Source organism: Pelodiscus sinensis, chromosome 14 (genome assembly GCF_049634645.1).
Source record: "Pelodiscus sinensis isolate JC-2024 chromosome 14, ASM4963464v1, whole genome shotgun sequence".
NCBI classification, from domain to species: domain Eukaryota; kingdom Metazoa; phylum Chordata; order Testudines; family Trionychidae; genus Pelodiscus; species Pelodiscus sinensis.
In genome coordinates this window covers 43,537,171-43,559,810 of record NC_134724.1, presented here as the reverse complement: position 1 = coordinate 43,559,810, position 22,640 = coordinate 43,537,171, and the positions used below count along the sequence as shown (strand labels likewise).

At 40.9% G+C, this 22,640-nt stretch overlaps 1 protein-coding gene across 11 annotated transcripts in view; it reads right to left on the bottom strand.

Annotated features, from left to right (window-relative positions):
- Positions 1 to 22,640, bottom strand: part of OTUD7A (OTU deubiquitinase 7A) — a 229,788-nt gene that overhangs the window by 30,292 nt on the left and 176,856 nt on the right. For all 11 annotated transcript variants that reach the window (XM_075897702.1, XM_075897704.1, XM_075897703.1 and 8 more), the window contains 4 exons: positions 19,824 to 19,925; positions 17,073 to 17,200; positions 13,861 to 13,973; positions 699 to 826 (listed from right to left, as the gene is read on the bottom strand). In XM_075897702.1, the coding sequence (XP_075753817.1) occupies positions 699 to 826; positions 13,861 to 13,973; positions 17,073 to 17,200; positions 19,824 to 19,925 (471 nt within the window). The remainder of the gene's footprint in view (positions 1 to 698; positions 827 to 13,860; positions 13,974 to 17,072; positions 17,201 to 19,823; positions 19,926 to 22,640) is intronic.

The following is a 22,640-nucleotide window of genomic DNA, read 5'->3' as shown; positions in this document are numbered from 1 at the left end:
GATTCAAAACACTTTCTGAGAACACATTTTAGTGCACAAGATGTTTGCAAACTCTTTGATTTCATGACACATTGCTAAAATTCACTAGTTAGCGATGTGCTATTGGTGTCCTAATTCACACAGTACAGTTCACATCAATTGCAATATTTGCCTACCCTCATAAAGTTGATCTATCTTTAAAAATGTATTTAGACCAGAGGCTTGATGCAAAGCCCATTGGAGTCAATGACCTAAATGTGCATTTGATAAGCCATATAACTACAGAATGTGTTTTTACATTCAGTGGCTTTTCTATTAAACAAGGTCACAAATTTTAGCAGGAAAAATTAAAAAGAAGCATAAAAGACTGACAGAGGAATGATGATTTCAAAATGTGGAAGGAGAAAAGACAGCAACAGAATGAGAACTTTACTAACAGAGCTTGATTGGCCTATAAACGTGCTATGAAATCCCTGAATTTTAAAATGGGGCAAGTGTTCACAATGCTGTGTATGGTTTTAGACACATGAATCAAGTCACGTGAAAGATGATGGGCGCCACAGACCTAAAATCCCTGAACTGCTCTGCACTGATACCTCTCATTTATATATATTATTATAAAGACTGTTATGATGGATAAATAAATGTGTTGTGCTCTAAAATTCCTTGGCTATACAGTGATTTTAGCGAGGTGCACAAAGTGCTAATGAGAGACTTACCTTCTCCCCCTGAGTCTCTTAGCATTGTGTCTGCTACAACAACAATTGGTCTTCTCAATATATGTGCTAAGACAAAAACGTGGAACTCTTCTAAACTTTCATACACTGGATCTTCTGAATTGTCAACTCTGGAAGACACAGCACAATGACCTCAGCTGATCAACTAACAAGTGAAGATATTTTTTTCACCCTCAAGATTATTATAATAGACAAAGTGACAGAGAGGGAACTATAGGCGTGAATGTCTCACAAGAACTAGCAATGACGCATGGAATCTCTTCTCTTTTAGTCTGCATTTTAAACTCAGGCTAGATTAGTAGTAATTGAAATCTTTACTGTCTGATACATTGTGTAGCAAAGCTGATGTCATTCTCAGCCAAGTTCCTAGTGGTGGGATTGTCCCAATCACTAAAATCACAATTACTACAGGCACCTTCTGTAGAGAAGCCAAGTAAACGTTGAGGCACATTGGTATGTAACCAATGTCATATCTGCCTGGTGGAGAGAGGACTTCAGTCTCTTAAGCTGTGTGCCTCTAAGTCTGTTCTTCAGTATCAAACACACACAAAAAGAAACTAAAAATAAAGAAAAAAAGCTAGGGTGTGGGTTGGGAAGAGATGAGGAATCCCCTGCAAGTTTCTAGTACATTTACTGACCAGTTTTGACTTTTGTTTCTGGAGTCATACAAAACCCAGCTTATATGTAGGACTAGAGATCATGAAAGCCAAAATACTGTAGAAGACTACAGAATAAATTACTGAATAGGCGACTCTCATTTAAGGTGACCTCGTAAGGAGTCTGATCTAACCGCTACATACTGAAGTCAGTGGGAGTCTTTTCATTAACTATAAGAGCTGGATCAAGCTCAGAGTACTATATACAGGTCAGTCACAAAGCCTCATGTCGTACTAGCAGAGTAAAACAAAGATCAAACTAAGAGCAATTCATAAGTCAAAGTATCTGGTCATTAATGTTTTTGCTTTTATAGACATTTTAAAATTTTCTAGTCTACATTTGAACATTCCACAATGGCCTAAGCAGCTTGGAAGCTTACCCAGTATCAAAATGAGAAAGTAAGTTAAAATAAAGATTGAAAAGTGTCATGCATGAAAAGAAAGGAGTTTTTAAAACAATGAAAAATTTAATTGTAGGTCAATTTAAGCTCTTGAATACTTGAAAAAACTTTTACATGTCAACTTTCCTCCTCTTTCATATTTTATATATAAGTAAGCTTAGTTTAATGACACCTGGAAGTTATATTACTTTCTCTACATGATGAAAGTACAGAATGGCCTTTTAACATCTAATTGCCCAAGAAAGGTGAGTTATGTGGCAAATTTCACAGTTGACAAAGACATTTTGTGTCAAAGTAAGAAGATAATTCTGTACATCAGAGCATATCCATTACTAGACCAGAAACCTTAGCTTCAAAGGTGGCCAAAATGAACAAATTACCTACAAAAAGAACTTGGAGGAGACAAATATACAGAGGATGCTGTTAGCAAATCAGAATGTCCGTCCTATGTGGGGTGAACTTCAAACAGTTTGTGTTCCACTGAATCTCATGACTGAAAGGCACCAACAATGACTGAAAATGGAAAAGGCCATAGCTGCTGAACGTCCATTAGAAGAGACAAATGAGGAATCTGAGTATCATGCAGAGCTGTGAAAACCCAGATTAAATTACCTAATCACTGTTACCCAAAGGGATTAGAGAGTACAAAGCTTAGGCAAGCAGCAAAAATACATCTACAATGCATGTGACACATAAGGTGACTTGTAATTTATAACTGCTCAAACACCCAGGTCAGTACTTAAAGGATACATACGAAGTCTATAAACTGATGGGTAGTGGTATCAAGTACCACACAGACAAAGTCAATGTGTCAAATAGAAAGCGTTGAACCAAAATCTACATCTAGAGTGTCATTCATATTCCTCAGAATTTGTTTCTGAACTCTAAACAACTTTGTAAAATTACTTAAAAAAAGAGAGACTGTTTTGTGGTACCAAAAAAGAATTAGATTACCCAAATACACATTTTCAAAGATTGCACATTCTTCACATACACCAATGTTTTCACATTACTGAGATACAGGGTGGAATTTCCACAGAACACTTTATAGGTCTCACTCATCATGGACTCTATATGCTGTGTATGTTTTAAACAACAATTAATTAGCTGGGGATAATTTCCTCTCTGGCTGTCTCTCTTCTTTTCCCCTATCATATACAGGTTTGGAATCATATTGTGTTATCCCCTTATACCTCCACTGCTGACAACTTCTCTCTATCCACTGCTGGGCCAGAAGTAACACACGGCAAGGTTTAAAATGACTTGGGGACTTGAGGGTTAGTAGGAAGGAGAAAACAACAACACTACTAGAAAAATTGCTGACACGGGAAATACAAGCTTATGTAACATTTTTTGATAGCTCTAATTATTATGGCGACTGAGTGGTCTCCAGGAGGAGTTCAGATAAGTTGACTAGGACTCAGTTTATCTATGGAACAGAACATAGGATAGTTTGTTCTTGAAGTCTGGATCAGAGATTAATCAGTGTGTACGACAAATGAAAACCCTTTTTGGCTTTGAGAAGGTGCTGACCACCTGTAGCTGCAGTTTTTGTCTGGGAGAGCCTAAAGGCCTGCTGCAAAATTAACTGAAGTCAATGAGCCAAATCAACATTGGCACTGCAGCCTGGACACCTCCCAAATTAACAATGGAATTTTGTAACCTGTGTAATAAGGCACACACTGTTTAATATATTTATTGTGAGATAGAAAAGTGAACAATGACACATATGCCCTTATTGTTATGCACAAACAGGATTTTTTGGTGCATATATTGAAGGACTTGGAATCATAAATCTGTACATGCAAGTGGATTTACTTATTTATAACTTTTTTTTAAAAAAAGCCCTTTTCTTTCCTCATTTATTCATTTTCACTCCAAACTAAACATACCTAAGGTGAAATCCTTGCCCACTGAAGTCAATGTGAGGAGTTGGTGGGGAGTTGCACTTACTTCAGTGGGGCCAAGATTTCACCTAATCTTTTTAAATATTTTGTCCAGGTTTTTCCATGCCTCTAATAATTCTGTCACCCATCTCTTACTCAGCATAGGCAAAAGGGACTCTTATGAGACATAGGGTAACTAGAATTGAGCACAATTTATCAGGTGAATGAACACTGTACCACTGATGTATATAAAACCAACAGACAAATCATTAGCATAATAATTAGAATTTAATACAACATAATATGAATAGTATATTAGCATCATAACGATCATAAGCATAATGTATATAATAGCATTATATTTTCATACTGTCTTCTTTATATATACACACACACACTCAGTTTTTGTTTGTATTTTTACTTATTGCTTCACACTGATAAAAATTTACATTGAGCTATTGATCAACTCTTTTTCTGGGTTGGTTACATATAAGTTAGAACCAGTTAAGGATCTGAGAAATTAAAATGATTCTTTCCAATGCATGTTAGCTTGCATCGTCAACACTTTATTTCATCTCCCATCCTGCTGTCCATTCACCTAGCTTTGTTAGGTCTCTATAAAAATTCCTCACACTTTTCTCTAGCCCAAACGCTACATATTGCACGAATGGTGTGAGTTAAGGAGATATTTTTTATTCTCTGCCATAAGAGGCATAGCCCAGATTCCTAAGATGACAGACACACAACAGAATATCTGGACTTTTTCTGTTGAACATGCAAAATTTCTACACATTGTGTATGCTGAGCAGGGTATTTGCTGAAAACGCTTATCTAGATGTATAAGAAGTGTATGGACAATTTCGGTGCATCACTCTTATAATGTACCTTCCATGTCTTTTACTGAGACAATTCTTGCACTTCATCCTCTGGCTCGCCTGTGCCTCATGAATGATAAGAGATTTATGTTGTGATCAATAATTCAGTTAAATAAATGCCACTTATAGGGCTTTACTGGGAGAAAATGGACTTTTCCTAAGCAACGCTATATCCTCTTGCCTTTATAAAACACTGAAAAAAGTCAAGAAACCACTGACTACAAGTCTGTACCTTGTGAAATAAATCAGCTGTCTATAGAAAGCGCTGCTGAGACAGCAGCTTTGAAAGTTTTCAGAAAGCAATACAAAGAGTGGAAGTGAACTGAACCTTGAGTGCCCTTCTTTAAAAGAACATTTTATAGAAATCTGTGACCGTAAGCAACCATCCAAAAGATAGAGACAAATGAGTAGCCAGAAGCAATGGTTCACTGTTTGTCTATTCTTCACATGTCTCACTGAAGAGGTTTCTTTCCTTATTACAGACTTTTTGAGAAAACTGAAGCAAAACCCCAAAGCGAGGAGATTTATATATAGTGGCTGCATTTTAAATTTTGGGGGGGAGAATTTGGGGAAATAATTTATTTCACAATAGAAAACAAAAGAAATTAAGAAAAATATATCAACCTAATTCACGGAAATTAGATCTATTTTAATGTATATTTTCATTTATATTTGCTTAATTGGCAGATTATTTCTTTGCTTTCAATATGACAACTTTAACACATATTAATATATAGGAGAGAAAGCAGAATATCTTCTCTGTACTATGAATTATAATAGTATCCAGTTCATATATTTAGACGGGATAGTTCTGAAGAAACTCAACATATTCTGCAAGAATATCCACATGGCAGAAGTGCATACCACCACTGGGATAAAGGTGCATAAGAACCTCAGACAAGAAAGGTGGTAGCAACACAACATGCTGATTGGTCGAGATGAGAAAAAAAACCTCAAAAACATTTAATTAAAGTTTTTACTAAAGTTTCATTTTTTTCCATTACAAAAATTAATGGCAGTTTCAAGATCAATACATGTCCAAAGGCTTTTCCATCCACTTCTATACTTAGAGGCTGTGTCTACACTGGCACCTTTTTCCGTAAAAGGGATGCTAATGAGACACTTCGGAATTGCAAATGCCACGGGGGATTTAAATATCCCCCGCAGCATTTGCATGAACATGGCTGCCGCTTTTTTCCGGCTCGGGGTTTTGCCGGAGAAAAGCGCCAATCTAGACGGGATCTTGCGGAAAATAAGTAGAAGATCCTACTTTCAAGTAGGAATAAGGGATCTTCTGGAAAAGGACTTATTTTCCGCAAGATCCCATCTAGACTGGCGCTTTTCTCCGGCAAAACCCCGAGCCGGAAAAAAGCGGAAGCCATGTTCATGCAAATGCCGTGGTGGATATTTAAATTCCCCGCGGCATTTGCAATTCCGAAGTGTCTCATTAGCATCCCTTTTATGGAAAAGGGTGCCAGTGTAGACACAGCCAAAGGGTCTCCTTCATTCACATACAAATCTCATGCACATATCTCATGACTGGAAAAGCTGCCCTTTCCCTCAAAAAATGGTAACACCATTCTAGAATGCCCCTCCATAAGGGACAGATGTGAGGTGTGCACCATGCAATACTGCTGCTAGTATTACTCCTACTGCTTTAGGTAAGTGAATTCTAGGGACAAACCATGAGGTGCCAGGAATTGGTGCTTGCTACACAAGAAGCAGCATTCCTTGCTTTGTATTAGTAATGAACAGTGAGCCAGCATGTGATTAGGACTCAGAAACCCTAGGCTGTTGGATGTATTTTCTTTTGGATATATAACACTGAGGTCCTGACTATCTATGGCTATTAAAGATCCCATAGACACCTCCTAAGTCTTTGGGGGTAAGCACCGATTTCCCGATCAAGTAATAATTTGGATATTTTCTATCTAAAATTCCCTCCTCAACTTGATGCTATCCCTTTCTTCTTCACTTCCTGTCCTAAACTGTTGACTAGCAGCTCTAAGAGCTGTTCACAAGTGGGTGCAAATTAGGATTGCATTTCAGAAGTGGGTGAAATGTTCCCTGTATTTGTGAAGCATTTTGCTATTTTTTAGGATGAAAGGATCTAGAAATGTAAGAAATATTTTAATATTTAATATTAAATCAATATAAGTCACTTTTACTTCACAGCTTACCCTGTGATTGTGGTGTGATTCCCAGTCTACTGTGATTGCTAATTAAACTGTGAAAATGCAAGGAAGTTGAACGGGGAAGTTAATATTGCTGAGAAGTTGTTTGTTCTCAGTGTATATAAATGAACGGATTGCAGTTTGCATAATTTTCCATTAGTCATTTGCCCCAAACTATCTATCTCTGTCTCTCCCAGATTATTTCAAATCTGCTTCAGTATGTCTTAGGCTGACCTCACATTTTAATTCAGTGAATTTGGACATTATTTACAAATAGTGATTAAGTTTTGGACTTACAGGACATGGGCAAAAAATATACTTGAGTTTTTCTTTTATAATGTATCCCCTCTCTGTTTTTTTTAATGTCAACATAAAAACACCAAATAGCTCAGAGCAAAATGAAACACCTGCACCTGGAGAGTCCTCTCATAACTGAATGAGGCAAAAACAAGCAAAAAGATCACAGTGTTTCACTCTGAAGACAAAACATCAGAGTTAGAATTCAAATCAAGAACATACCTCAGTCTGGCGTCTTATTGCAGGCAGAGATGGACAAGAACAGGGGAAATGGCCAATACTAGAACCACCATAGAAGCATGTTCTAAATGTGAGAGGACTTACACAACTAAGATGAAAGCCCCCATCCTTGTCCATGCTGTGGGAAACCCAACATGTTGTGGGACTTGGTAGAGTGATCTGAGAGTGATGCAGGAAGGTGAACAACTGTGGAGGCAGACTCTCTTAATTTCTATTTGACTAGAATGTTTATGGAGCCAATGGCTGCGGATCCCATGTAGGGTTGTGGGAATGTTCTGGGATATTAGTAATGGCTGCAGTCTGTTGTGTAGCTGCCCCATGCCTGACATCCAGATTTTGGAGACAGGAGAGAGGAAATGGAGTATTATTATTATATTAACTTCTATTGTGGCAGAACGTATGGGGCCTAGGTGTGGAGCAGGACCCCACGGCACTAGGAAGCACACAAACACAGGAACATGACAAACCCTGACCCCACGAGCTTATAATCTCCATACTGGTCACTTGGGAGTGACCATTTCCCCATGCAATCGGTATTGAAGACATGGACGTCAGCCATAATTCCTGTTAGCATTAAAGGGAGTTAAATGCAGTGATCTCACGATGTAAAGGAGAGAACAGAACACAGACAAGAGTATCACCAAATATCCTAACAGAAGATTCATAGGTGATCAAAGAACACAAGGAAACTGGCGCTAGGGGTCTGTTCCTCTATTCTCAATGTGTCATATGCTATACACAGCTCAGATGTCAAAATAATTTGGTCATAACACTCAGTACAGGAACCTTATTGTGGTTCAACATGCCACAGTTTTATACATTACTCTCAAAATTCCTGTTGTTTTTATAGTGAGATTAGCTAGTCTCCAAAAGACAGCTCTCATTTGGAAGAAATGCTAAAAATACATGTATCTATTTACACAAAGATACTTCGATCCCATGGTAACACATGCATAATGACCACCTAAATATGATAATCAAACTAATAAGAATCCAGTCCTGAGTCCAAAATTGGGCTAAGAGATTATTTATTTTAAGTGATGTATTGTAAGTGGTATTTCAGAAACACCTAGACAGCCCCACAGAGGAACCCGTTGTGCTAAGCACTATACAAACACAGAAGAAGAAGAAAAAAAGACAGCCCCTCCCCAAAATATATAAAACAAGTATATAAAACTGGCATTTAGCCCACTAAGAGCTTAGGAATTTTTTCAATAGCCAGCACTCACATTTACCAAACAGTGAACTTCCATGTGATCTGTGGAAGCGTTTCCAAAAGAATGAGCAAAATGTCTAAATTCTAGCAGTACCAGTGAAAAATTCCTTTATTTTCTCTTCACTAATTTGGATGAATCTACAAAGGCTATCCATTACCTTTTGCACTAGATAGAAGTATTTTTATCATTACTCTTTCCTCCAATTCAGTGTTACAAGATGCATATGCTTCTGAAAAGCTAATTCAGAAGGAAATAGTGTTTCTAAAAGACAAGGAATTTTCTTCTCTTTCCCATCCAATCCTATGGTTTCATATTTCTGTTTTCTACTCATGTACTGTTGGGCTGTTTCACTTGTTTCATGGAAACAAAGAGTCACAAAATATATTTTTTTTAAGTCTAGCTAGCATAGTTCACATATCTATAGGAACATGAAGGCCTTATGCATATGGCTGAAATTCATGCTACAGTCCTGAATTTGACAGAGTGATAGTAAGACTGCCACATACAGTACCTGAATAATCATACAACACTTTATTAGTAATGTACTTCATCATAAAACTCTGAAGATAGATGCACTAGATTTGTACCTCTACTTCAGTTTATATTTCTTCCACGTTTAATATGATTTTTAACTAAACATAAGATAGAATTTTGTAACAGAACAAAAAGATAAAAATCTACAAACAGCTCAGTCTGAGCAAGTAGCATTAACAGAGAAAAAAGAAACATCTGATCAGTGTTTAAACTACTGACACATGCTGCGTGATACAAAACTGCGAATAGGAGCACGTATTCTTCACTCATGACTCTCTCGCTTTGCCACCCACTCACTCATTTCTTTCCAAAGGAAACCTGAATCAGTAGCTCATCAAAGTGATTCAGATACACGTTTTAATATTCATTTTCATTATGTTACATTTGTCAGAAAAGAATAATTGAATATTGTGTGGGGGCACTGCACTGGGATGTGCAGTCCAAACATTGTAACCTTTCCACAGTCCTGCTGTCGTACATCCCCTCAGAAAACATTCACGCAAAATCATTTACACCTAATTCAGGGAGTGTCAGTAGAATGAAAATTTATAAAAAGCAGAGCAAAGTTGATGGGCTGTATTTTATAAACCTTAGACTCACAAAGCTTATCTAGTCCATCTCCCTAGCAGTGTAAAATTGTTCCCTTCAGGACATATTTTAGCATTTTATCTAGTTAATATAGAAGCGAACCAAGCAACGGGAATCTCACTTTTAGTTGCATCTGTTCAATATGATTGTCAGATAGCTTTCCCTGATATTCCATTAACATTTTCTCTCTCAATTTCTTGTCATTATTCCTTACTGAATTTCTCTACGTCCTTGGTGTTTACTACCAACATTTGTAGATTATTATGTCTCCGCCATAACCATTGCTTAGCCTAAAAGGATTTTAGGCGAATCATTGGTAGGAATATAAGACAGAGGGCATTTAGCTTTTTTATCTCTTTCCTCATAAAACAATATAGCTAGTCCCCTAATCCCTTTTATTGTTCTTTTCTCACCTCCCTCCAATTAGTCAATATCTTCAAAATGACCCTCAGATAAGAACACAATCCTGGAGGTGAAATTGCTGTTTAAAAAGGGCTCATACCTTTCCAACCACAACCCCTCCCTTCTCCCCTTCCCTGTACTCCCAATAAACACACCAGTTTTGAGTGGAACCACAAAAACTTTGTATTATTTTCCAAAGAACAGTAACTGGGGAGGAGGGGGGCGGCAGAAGGGAGGTTCAGGGCTGGGAGTGGCACATGGGGTGGTTGGTGGAGCCACCTCGGGTCCGGGGACCTCGGCGAGTGGCTGGGGCCTGGGACCACAGGGGGGTGGGCAGGATGAGGGGCTGGAGTGGGGACAGGGGCTGGAATGGGAACAGGAGCCAGGGGTGCCATCACTTCCCAGATCGCAGGACACAAGATTTTGCCCTGCTGTTCAAGCTGGTCCCACATTCAGTTGCACCACTCGGTGTCATCCCGGACCTTTTGCGCCAAGGTTCGTTGCACATCATGCAAAATGGCCACATGCTCCCTCATGAGGTCCTTGTGGATCCTCCTGTGTTTGTGGCTCCCCTGGGGTCGGGCGGCTGCCTCTGATGGCGTGGATCACCCCTCAGTGACAGCTGGTCCAGCTGTGGAGGAAAAGAAGGAGAGGCAGTCAGTCATCCATGCAGACACTGTACATGAAGCCATGCCCTCCTGTGTGAGCAGTCCTCGGCCAGAGGATAGTGATATCTTGTGAGCCAGGCCATGTGTGGCCTGCACAGTAGGACCTACCTCACAGAGGCCCTGAGGTGCCCAGGGGATCACACTTCCCGCTATCCTACTCCACTCCCATTCCACAGACAAGCAGGCAAGGGAAGTGTTCAGCCACAGTGGGATCCCATGGGCAGGACAGGGGTCTGAAGCAGCTCTCCTTCCATGGTGGCCACACTCACACCTGTGCCTGGCGGCGCTATCAGCGAGAGCGGGTGGTTCCTCGAGCGTGCAGGCATGGCCGTGTGCTGTGTGGGTCACTCCTCAGAGTGCTTGGGGCCATGAGTACACCCTTGTGTCCAGCCTGCTTCCAGCAGTGTCTGGTGGTGGGTGGGTGTCCCCCCAGGGGTCAGACGTGTGTGGGGCCTCCACACACCCTGTGAGCACGAGCCTATTGGTGCTCCGGGGCTAGCCCCTGAGGCCACGTGGTGCACACTGCTGCTGCACATGCTTGTATGTACACTCCCAGGCACACTGCCCAGGCCGAGCAGGCCAAGCGACGATCGCTCCTTATCCCCTCTACACCCATCTCCTCCACCCTGTGTATTTGTGGAAAACTGCCAGCACTCACCTGATGATCCCTCCCCAGCGTCAGCTGATGCCTGGGAGATGTCCAGGGCCTGGGGTACTGGCTCCAGGGTGAGGACAACCATACTGGCTGTGTCTTCCTCCTCCTGCAGCTGCTGTTTGTCGTCCTCCTCTTCCTCAAGCAGCTCCGGCTGGGCGACCACCATCCCGCAGAATTCTGTGCAGCTCCTCGTAATATAGGCACGAGTGTGGTCCTGCCCCAGAGTGAGAGCTGTGCTCCCTGGCTCTGGTGTATCCTTGGTGCCACTCCTTGACCTTATTCCTGACTTGGTACAAGGTGCAGGGGTGGTGTCCCCTCTCGGCTAGAGCTTCAGCCATCCAGCTATAAATGTCAGCATTCCATCTCCGGGAGAAGGGATCCTGCAGGGTAGCCTCCTCCCCCCACAGCTCCAGGAAGGACAGGATCTCCGCCCCGGACCAGGAGGACACATGGCGTTTGCTGCCCCTTGGTGGGTCCTGGTAGCCCTGGGGCTGATCCCTGTGAGTTTCGGGGGGCTTGTTGCTCAGCCATACCTCTGAATTGTGTTGCGGGAAGAGCTGCGCGGTCAGGTGCAGCTCTCGGGGCCAGCTTCCTGCCACAAGGCTTGTTCCGGGTGCTTGCAGCTTTAAGAGTCGTGATTAGTATGGACAGAGGGTCCACCAGGGCACCTGTGTTATTTCCTGGAGGCTGCTTCTTTTAAAAGAAATCCCTCCTCCCGGTCCACACACGCCTTTTTCTGAAAGAGCTTTTTTGGAAAACGAGTTCTTCCTCATAGAAAGAGGAGTACCGCTGTCGGGAAAGCCCCTCTGTTCTTTTACTTACTTTTGAAAGAACACAACTGCAGTGTAGACATAACTCAATTTTTGTTGGAAGAACGGCCGTTTTCCCAACAAAACTCTGTAGTGTGGACATACCCTAATAAATTGGTACCTTGTTTTGAAAAAGCTGCCTGCTGTTGCTGCAAATACTTACTGAGAGCATTGTGTCCTCAAGGAGTAAAGGACTAGCTTCCCAGAAGAGCCTTGCTCTGCTGGACTTAGTGCTGGGAGCCACAAAAGGTAGAAAGGGTCCACGGGCATTCAAATGCTCCATTTTGGAGTCCTAACCCTAGGGAACTTCATGGGACTTGTGGGGCCCGAATACTTAAGGGGTCACTCCTGAATGACTGGTTACAGGCTAGGGTACAGACAGAGCTTAGCATCTGGGACTGCCCCCAGGGTGCATTTTTCTGCATTCAGTCTAGTTTTGTCATAGTCAGCACACTCCTCCAAGTTCTCTAGGCCACTCTGTACTGTTTCTGGATCATTACTGTTCTCAGATCTCCTTCTCATAACCATCAGCTATGAATTTCATGATTTTGCTAAAGATAAATGAAGATACTGAAAAATACTACTCCTAACAAAAATCCATGTAGTACTCAATTAGCCACATCCCCTCAACCTGATACATTGTCATTCATCATTACTTTTCATTTAAGGTCCCTCAATTCATTTTAGTCCATATGAAACTGCATATGTAAATTTTTGAATGATAATATATAAAATATTTTATTAAAATGCAGATACTGTATAGCAAATCAGATACTTTAACTTCACTCACTATTTTTATGATTCTATAAGGGTACATCTACACTTGCACCCTAATTCGAACTAGGAATGCAAATGTAAGTGACCGAAATTGCTAATGAAGCGTGGATTTAAATATCTCTGATGGAGTCCTGAAGATTATCTCTACGTTGCAAACATCAACCCCAAGTTCCCCGTGATGGCTATCTTTCTGCATGGTGCTTAATAAGCCAGGGAAAACATTGCTGAATGAGGAAAGACATGCATCCTCTCTCTCTGGCTACGTCTAGACTGCAAGTCTCTTTCGAAAGAGGCTTTTTCAAAAGTTACTGTTGAAAAAGTCTCTTTCGAAAAAGAGCGTCTAGACTGCAACCAGTACTTTGGAAAAAGCAAGCCGCTTTTTCGAAAGAGAGCACCCAGGCAGTCTGGATGCTCTCTTTCGAAAAAGCACAGTTTGCATTACATAGCTCCTTTTTTCGAAAGAGCACTTTCGAAAAAAGGCTTTATTCCTCGTGAAATGAGGAGTACCGTCGTCGAAAGAAAAGCCACGTTCTTTTGATTTAATTTCAAAAGAACGCGGCTGTAGTCTAGACGCAGGTGAAGTTTTTTCGAAAAAAGGCTACTTTTTTTGAAAAAACCCTGCAGTCTAGACACAGCCTCTGGGTCTGAACACTACCGCCTCCACGCTTCCTCCAAAGATCAAGAATCTGGGACTTGTAGAACCCTTGTTCTTCTGCAGAGTTTCACAGACAGGGACCTTGGAACCAGCCTACCAGCTACATATTGTATTAGGAGGCCGCAGTAAAAGAATGGGCACTATTACGGAGTAAGTATTCTAGCGTACAACATGAAAAATGCAGCAGTTAGATGAATGAAGTAAATGTACCTTGAAATTCCTCATTTATTTGTACTGCTGTAGTGCCTGTGCTAATATGACCATCCTACAGAAGTAAAAGATATAAGAATCTATTGCAATCCCCACTTACCCACCACCAGAGCCTCCATTTTTGCCAAAATGAGTGCGAGGTTCACTCGAAGCCAGCTTAAGCAGTTCATTCCATTCCCGTTCCCACTCCTCTTCTGTATAAACTAAACCCGACTAGGGGAGAAAAGAGGGTATTTCAGGATATAATATTAAAAATATCAACAGCATCAGACAATAGACAATAGACATTATGACCCACTAGAATATGTTGTGTTTCGTTGATAGTGCTATTTGAGTAAGACCTGCAATCGCCTTGGATTATGCCAGTATCACTTCTTTCAAATCAAATCACCAAATTATCAAAACAGATCAAAGACAGCTACTATATTTTGGATAAAACTCTCAAAGGGATAGAAGTGTTAATCTGTAACTTAAAAAACCCAAGTCCTTTGAGGTGCTAGAAGACCACTCATTTTGGATAGAATTTCCAGCAGTAGGCTTGGAATTTGCTTCCGCAAAAGTGCCACGTGCAGTTGTTTACCTGGGTAATTGGAATGTGAAATTCCTTCCTTTTTGGTTCTCAAGTTCTGGTGTCATTACAGACCTTTGATGTTATTACAGGCTCCATTGACTATTCGTTGTCACTCAGAATGAAACTTCATAGAAAATTGGGCCAGTGAAAGACTGAGTGAATAACGCCAGAACTTGGTGGACAGGTAATTCACCTAGCATATAAATTCAAGTTCAAGGCCCTTCTCCAGTGATCAGCTAATAATTTATATGCCACTGAATGGCTCTAATTGGTGAGGCTGTGAAAACTGTTTACTCTCCCAGAATCTCTTATAGAGGCAAGAGATCTCACCTATAACACAGGACACCTACGTTCACATTTTTTCTCCATATCAAGCAAAGGAAGTGGAGGAGAATTGAACACAGGTCTCCTGCGTTCCAGGAGAGTACTAAAACTAGTGGGTTAAAAAGGTTATGAGACAGCTCCTTCCCTCCCTCAGCATTTTCTCAATTTAGTTCTTCTTTGCATTTGTCAAAATAGCTGACATTTTCTTGAGTCAGGTCAAAATGAAATGTTTTGTTTCGACATTACCAATATTTTTTCAGTTCGGTTAAAATTATTTCATGAACTCAACACATGGTTTTTGGTCAAAGACGTGGCACTTTCAGCAACAAAACTATGGGAAAAAAACCTGCCCTGATGTACACGGCACACCTTCCTTGACAGGCTGGGGACACCAGAACATGTGACACCTTCTCTTCCCACCTCCATTGGGTTTTATTCAGACTGGAGGATGCCTACCCAATGACAGCTCAACTGTCTCATTAGCTCAGGAAGCTCAAACTAGATTCTTATTAGTGCTGTAATTCAGAACCATTGCTCTCAGTAGCGCTGCTGCCAGCAACAAGCAGGGGAAACACATATATGAATAGCATAAACAGAAGCCAAAAATATTTGGTCATACTCTACTAGCTGTGTATGGCCAACATTGATGCTGGAGTGCTTAGAAAATTATGGATTTTATTTGTGTGCACTACATCTTGCCATTGATGGAAGCGTACATCCTCCATACTGAGAAAACGGAAGAATAAGCCTTATAACAGTGCATCACAGGTTGGAACACAACAGAAGCGAAGCAATCCAAAGGTGCTATCCATTATCCAGATTTCTAGAGTTTTCCTCATCATTTTCTTTCAACAGCCTAACTAGAACGGTGCTGGTGTGAACTAGCTCCGCTCCCCACGGCTTTCCTGATAGCGAAGCAATGCCAGCAGCTCCCCAATGAGATGGTAGAAAAGAAGGATTCTATATCCCCTCCGCACCGGCACGCTGACTTTTTGTTCAAATGAAAGGGCTTTTCTTCTTTAAATTGTGGATGTGTGGAGATAAAGGGAAGAACTAAACCATAAGCCCGATTACTGTTAAGTTCAAATACTGGCTGCCTGCAAAATAAACAGCCACACGATTTCACGTCAGAATTGGCTGCACTGGAGGGACAGATGAAACTCCTCACTACAGACAGGTGAGCAGAGGCATGGGGACACTGCCTGGGAAACTGAGCTGTGTGCCGCTGGAAAGGTGTGAGCACTGGGGGTGAAACAGTTCCATGAGAGTTTGGGAAGGAGATAAAATATTAGTAGTAGAGCTACTCCACAGCAGTCACTGCCATAGCCTCCAGGGCTTCTGCGCTTCTGCTGCATGGGATGAATGTATGTAAAACAGCTGAGAGACCTGCACAGTTGCAGAAGACACAAGCCCCTACTCCTCCTTTGCTACAGGCCACTGCTGATCAACTATTTTAGTTGGTGTTGCAAGATATTTACGTATCACATGTGCTAACCATTTGTCTTTCCCTGCATGCTGCAATTTGTGGGTTTTAAAGTTTTCCATTGTTTTGTTTTTGAGCGCTGTGATGTTAAAAAAAACAAACAATTTTTTTAAAAAAATCTTATTAATTGTGATTGTTTAGTTATTTGACTCTTCTATAAATAATATATGGAAACTTAGAGCCCCAAATATTCAGCTGAAACAAAAAATAGGACTATGTAGCACTTTAAAGACTAACAAGATGGTTTAATAGGTGATGAGCTTTCGTGGGCCAGACCCACTTCCTCAGATCAAATAGTGGAAGAAAATTGTCACAACCATATATACCAAAGGATACAATTAAAAAAAATGAACACACCTGAAAAGGACACATCAAATTTCAGAACAGAAGGGGGATGGATGGGGGGAAAGGAGGGGAGGTAAATGTCTGTGAGCTAATGATATTAGAGGTGATAATTGGGGAAGCTATCTTTGTAATGGGTAAGATAATTAGCGTCTTTATTCAAATTTGAGTGTAAAGAGTCGAATTTAAGCATGAATGACAGTTCAGAGGATTCTCTTTGAAGTGAAGTCTGAAAAGGTCTTTGAAGCAGGATGCAGGTAATCAAGTTGTTGAGACAATGTCCTTTGGTTGAAATGGCAAGAAACTGTTTTTTCTTTGTGATCCTGTCTGATATCTGTTTTGTGGGCATTGATCTACCAAATATTCAGGTAGCTCCAAGCCAGCCTTATATTTCGTAGGTGTAAAGATATGTATATGTAACTTTCATGTGCTTTTGAATGCTGGTTTTCATGCAGAAAGGTTTGACCTTTGTGCAAAATGGATGCACAAGGAATTCATAAGAGTAAAAGCTTTTGTATCACAGGTAGGGATAATATTTCCCTAAAAGTCATCAGCTACACAATGGTTTAAACTCTCTTTAAGCCACACAGACCTCTTTATTCTGTTGTGTCTGTTGCCATCTCCATCTTCTCTTCAATGCTTCCCTTTCAGCTCCGCTTCTCATCATGGTGTAGAGTGCTTTACGTAACACAAGGTCCCGGTCATGAAATCCCCACATCCCTAGAGCACAAAAATGCACTGAGTAATAGTGATCCAGTTACGAAACAGAAATCAAGTGCATGACACACAAAACCCCGTTCTTTAAAGAAAAGCAGTGCACATTATAAATCTTCATATTAGCTAATGATTCCTTTTCATTAGTTTTAAGCTTTCTTAATGGAAATTGTCAGCAGAAATTGGCTAATAAAGAATAATGCTGAACTCTAGCGAAGTTTAAGGTCTGGTTACAAAAAGACTATGGCTTTGAGCTGTCGGGTAATTTTGTGTTTGCAAGACTTCAACGTTGCTACAAGGGAATGAACATTCAATGCATAGGGCTTCATTTTAGCTCCAGAGTTAATTGAACATGCAGACATCATCCGAATGCTAAGGATAACTACAGGCACTTGTGGCCGTAGCAGACACAAACACCTACAGGCTTGCACTGTCATAATGCATAATGATACATGTCCCTAGATATCTAAGTCCTGGTAAAGAGACAGACACTCATGACTCCCGGAAGCCTCAAAATACATGCAGCCAAAGGCTTCCAAACTCTTGGAAGATAACAAAAAATATACAGGCTTCATGCATGTGAGAAAAAGTAACCTATAATAAAAGAGAGTCAGACCTCACCATGACACGTACCCATAGACAGCTGTGTTTAATGTGTTATATTGCCAGTCATTGGCATTAAATATATTTGTTGCAAAGTGTGCCATCACAATGCCTGACCAACTACTGTAAATAATTTGCAATCTGTTGTAGCTGAGATGAATTGGATAAACTCCATTTATAAAAGACACCTCAAAAGAAATCAAGCCTGGTTGATTTTTGGTTATGTCTTTATATTTCAAAAAGAAAATGACATCACTAAGTGATTCCAAAAAGCCCCCCACATGCTTTCAAGACAAGGGTCTCAAACTCTCAGCTACCTACAGCCCAAGCACTTCCCCAGTCCAGCCCATAAAATACCTTGAAAAAGGTCACTTAATCTGGCCACCCTGTCTGCTGGCCCAGGGAGGGTTGGTGCATAGGGATTCACTTGCATGCACAGCTCCCAGCAGCACTCAGACCCCAATGCTCACATAGGCCCAGCTGCAGAGAGTGCTGCTTGATCTGGGAAACTGTGCTGGCTACCTCTGCTGTGATACAAGCCACGCTGGCCAGAGAGCTGCCCGAGCTGATGCTTCTGCAGCTAGTGGGGCGGGGCCGGTGGATTTTGCTTTTGGTTGCCCTCGGTGAGGGTGGGGAGTAGAGTTGGCATTACTGATATCTAGTCAGTTTCACAGCTTATACCTATGGACGGGACGGCTCTGCACACACTTCCCCCGGCCACAGGGACGTGCTAGTGGCATGGAGCTAACAGACAGAAGCTGCTCTTGCACTGGTGGTGGTGGTGGCTGGGGCCTCCGGTGGGTTTTAAATCACCCAGGGCAGCAGACGGGGCTGGGGGATGCATGGGAGGGGGAGGAAGGCTCGGAGGTCCCCCACTGAAGCTGCTGCCAGAGGGAGGTACCCATTGGCCCGCTGGGAAGATTTGAGGACTGGCCCTGGTCCTAAAGGTAAATTGAGATTGAGACCCCTGGTTTAAGAGAAAGGTCACTTTCTGAAGTCCTACTGATACAGTATTTCAGCACAAAAGTGATTGTGAGAAAATAAACTGTGTTACACTTCCAACCGTGTATTCACAGGGTTTTCTTCTGGTGCTCTTGGTACAAATCTTTGCAGTGCCTTTGAATCAATGGTAAATACACAGGAAAGAGTGTAACTTACCCTACTCCCTTATTTCTGAAAAAAATTGGTTTACAGGGTTCTTTTGAAAAAGAGTTTTTTTGGTCGAAAGAACCCCGTTCAGACTGATTTTTTCCCCCAAAAATATCTCTTCTGAAAAAGAGATGCAATTGGATGCAATTATGCGAATGAAGCACGAGATTTGTAAATCAGCACTTCATTTGCAATTTTGAAGTCCTTCATTTACATTCCTCTGTCGAAAGTGAAAGTAAGTCTAGATGTAGCCTCTGAACTGCACAACTGTCTCTCCCAAAGACAGGACACATCAGGAATATTTATATTTTTAATGATAGGAAGGATGCTTATTTAACAAGTGACAGAGGATTATGGACCTGAGCCTGCATTTAGGAGGCAGCCAAAATCCCAGTGAAGCCAACAGGAGTTTGGCCTACACCAGGACTGCAGGGCTAGGCCCCTTACAGAAAATGTCCCCTAGCTTAGTGGCTAGAGTTTATCTTGCTGTTTAAACTCCGTCTCAGAAAGCAAGATGAAAACTTCCACCTTCCTCATGTAAGCCAGCGAGATAGGTACGTAGCACAAACATTGCTCCAGGGAGAAGCTAAATAATAGAGAATAGCAGCCTCATATACTGTAAAGGTGTGTTTACACTGCACCCCCCCCACGCACACTCTGACAGAGTCTGAGTGCTCAGCTCATCTGACTCAGGCATGGGGGGCTCAGACTATAGAGCTAAAAAGAGACCCAGTCTACTTGCCGGGTTTCAGAGTCCAGGCCCCAGGCCAAGAGGGATGTCTTTATTGCAAAACTTTTGATGGAAAAAGAGGAAAGTCGCAAACCTTCAAGAAAAGGTTTTATGTACCAGAAGCAGCTAATCCAGACTTTCCCTTACCTAATGAGGCAGCATGTAACAGGCAGTTTCCATCCCCGGTTGTAGCCAATGGAAGAAGACGTTTGCAACTTGTACACACTGTGGACCACCAGTTCAGTCGACCTGAAAAGAAAGTGTCTGTTAAAACAGGGAATATGTGTTAAGGCAGGTTGTGTGGTGCATGTAGGAGGATACAGGAAGGATGGATAACTCTGGTGGTTTTCAGAGCCTGTTCCATTCTCTCCTTGTAATCTTAACTTGCAAAACCAGAAGTTGGAGAAATGATGAAGAAGCTGTGATAGGAAGAGAAATCATATTGAAACCATTCTCTGAATATACCTAAGACTGGAACAGAAGGCAGCAAGAGTTCTTTGGGTTAAATTTTTATGCTATTCTCAAATACCATATGGAATTCCTACATTTAATGGTCATTGGCACTATATAAACAGAAGCTAGACTATAGCATTAAATAAAGTCTCATAAGACAAAAGCGTTCCTCTTGTGTTACGCAGACAGAGCACATACACTAGGTAAGAGATCGAATACATCAAGATTCTGTTTTTACTTTTGACTAAATGCTAGAGAATAAACATGTGGAAAATGTTGAGGCCTGATTGTCCTCTCACTCACATGAATGCAAATCATGGTTAGGTCAACAAAAATCAGTAATGACACCAATTCTCTCATTTATAATAATTCTACAGAGTCCAGCCGTAGGCAATTTGTTTTTATGTAGCTCTCCACAAATATGATCTAGCTCATCCCTGCCAACACCCCATGAAGTCAATTGTGCAGATGGTGAAAATGAGATACAGTGATGTGATGGGCCATATTGTTACAGATATTTAGGCACTTGAATATACAGGCAAGCTCCCTACTGAAATTTTCCAAAACATCCAAGCAGGTTAGGCACTTGCTCAAGCACTTTTGAAAATCCCAATAGGCATCCATCTGCATCTTTAGGCACCTAGATACCTCTGACAATTTGCCCTTAAGTGTCCTAATTACAGGAGAGAGAGAGAGAGAGTGTGACCGAGTCAAAGCCAGGACTAGAAACACAATTCCTGGCACACAGACTTGTCTGAGCCAGATGAGTGGAACATATTTTTAGGTATTATTTCTTTTGATTAAATGGGCACCTTTATGTTCTGTATGTAAACAAACGGATTAGAAATAGTTATTGTAAAAACAGTATGGGGCATTGATTACTAACAGTTCGTTTAGTTTGTGCATTACCTCACATCCTTTTAAAAAGGCTGTCAAGTTGTGAAGATTGCCATTAATACCATAAGTAACAAAGTCAACAGTTGGTGGCCGATCAATCAACATACATTTATGTCTTTTCCTGGCTTTATCCTCTCTTCCTTTCGAAAAATTATACTGCTGAAACGAGCAGCAACTTGGATAAGGAAATTCTTTTGTACAGATAGGTGGCATGATATTTCTTAACAATGGTTTTGCATGTTGTAATAATGCAAAGACTATTTGACAAAGACTTTTAAAAAATACTCAGAGGGGTAGCTGTGTATTGTACATACAATCCATTTGCAAGAGAAGACAATATCTATAGTGTTAGGATAGCTGGCAAGGCTTCTAAAATTAAGGTTCAAATACAAATCTAATGTCAATGTAATCAGATTGTTATTGGCTGTTAATGCTTATGATTACAAATAAATATACTAAAGCTTCTTTGCAGCAGTGGAAGCATACAGACACTGCATACTGACACTCCTTTTGTGAGCATCAATAAACATGTCTTTAATAATCAATTATTTCATTATCAGACTATAACTGTCATTATATTTCAATTATAACAGTCATTCAGGGATAAGAATTATTGTACTTTATGCAATAAATGCACTCTAGATTGATTACTAAGTGAACTTGGTAATCCTACATGAATTCAATAAGCAATTGATACATGCTTAACAACCCAAACCAATCTTTCAAAATTAAATGCACATTTGAGAAGCTTAATTTAAACTGCCCCTGGATAGCTTGGGAGAGATAAAATTGGAAATAAGTTATTGTTTTTAGCAACTCCAGTTTCTATGGGCTGTGAAAGAACAACCTGTCACCTGCCTTGTACAGAATATTTTGGTAGAAGCAGTGATAAGTTAAAGCAGAGTTGTCATTTAGGGCATGTCTTCAGTCATAGCACTGGAGACTGATGTTCTGGTATTCGATTTAGTGGGTCTAGTATAGACCCATAAATTGAACGCTGAGGGCAGCTCCAGATGGTGTCTGTAATCCTTGTACAGTAGTTGTGAGAAGCAGTAGGAATGGCACCAAGCTCGACTTAAGGTAAGCCAACTCCATCTACATATTCTACATAGCTGGAGTTGCATACCTTAAGCCGACCTTCTAGTGTAGACCAGGTGTTAAAGTAGACTTACAACCTAAAACACACATGACCTATGTGGAGGCTCTGTTGCACCGCAACACAGACCAGGAAAGAGCTAACTAACCCCCCTAAAACCTGATGTTCATAAATGTTTACAGTAGATCTAGGAGCATTTGATTACCATCAGAGGACATCTATGTAGATTGATTGATAACCATTCCATCCCTCAGTATAATTGAATCCAGCCTTCTAGAAGATCGTGGTGATCACTTTCTTTTCAGTCGACCTGTGGCTACTATGGTTTTTTACCTGATATGACTAAGTTGGTGATTTATAAAATACTAGAAGATTTATCTGGTGTTGCTCGGGTCCTTAACTTAAATAAGTTTGGTTTTTCTTCATTTAAATCATTGTTCTGGGGTGGGGCTGAAGGTGAGGGGTTCAGTATGCAACTTGCCCTGGGGAGAGAGGACAATCTCAGCCCTCTCTCGCTG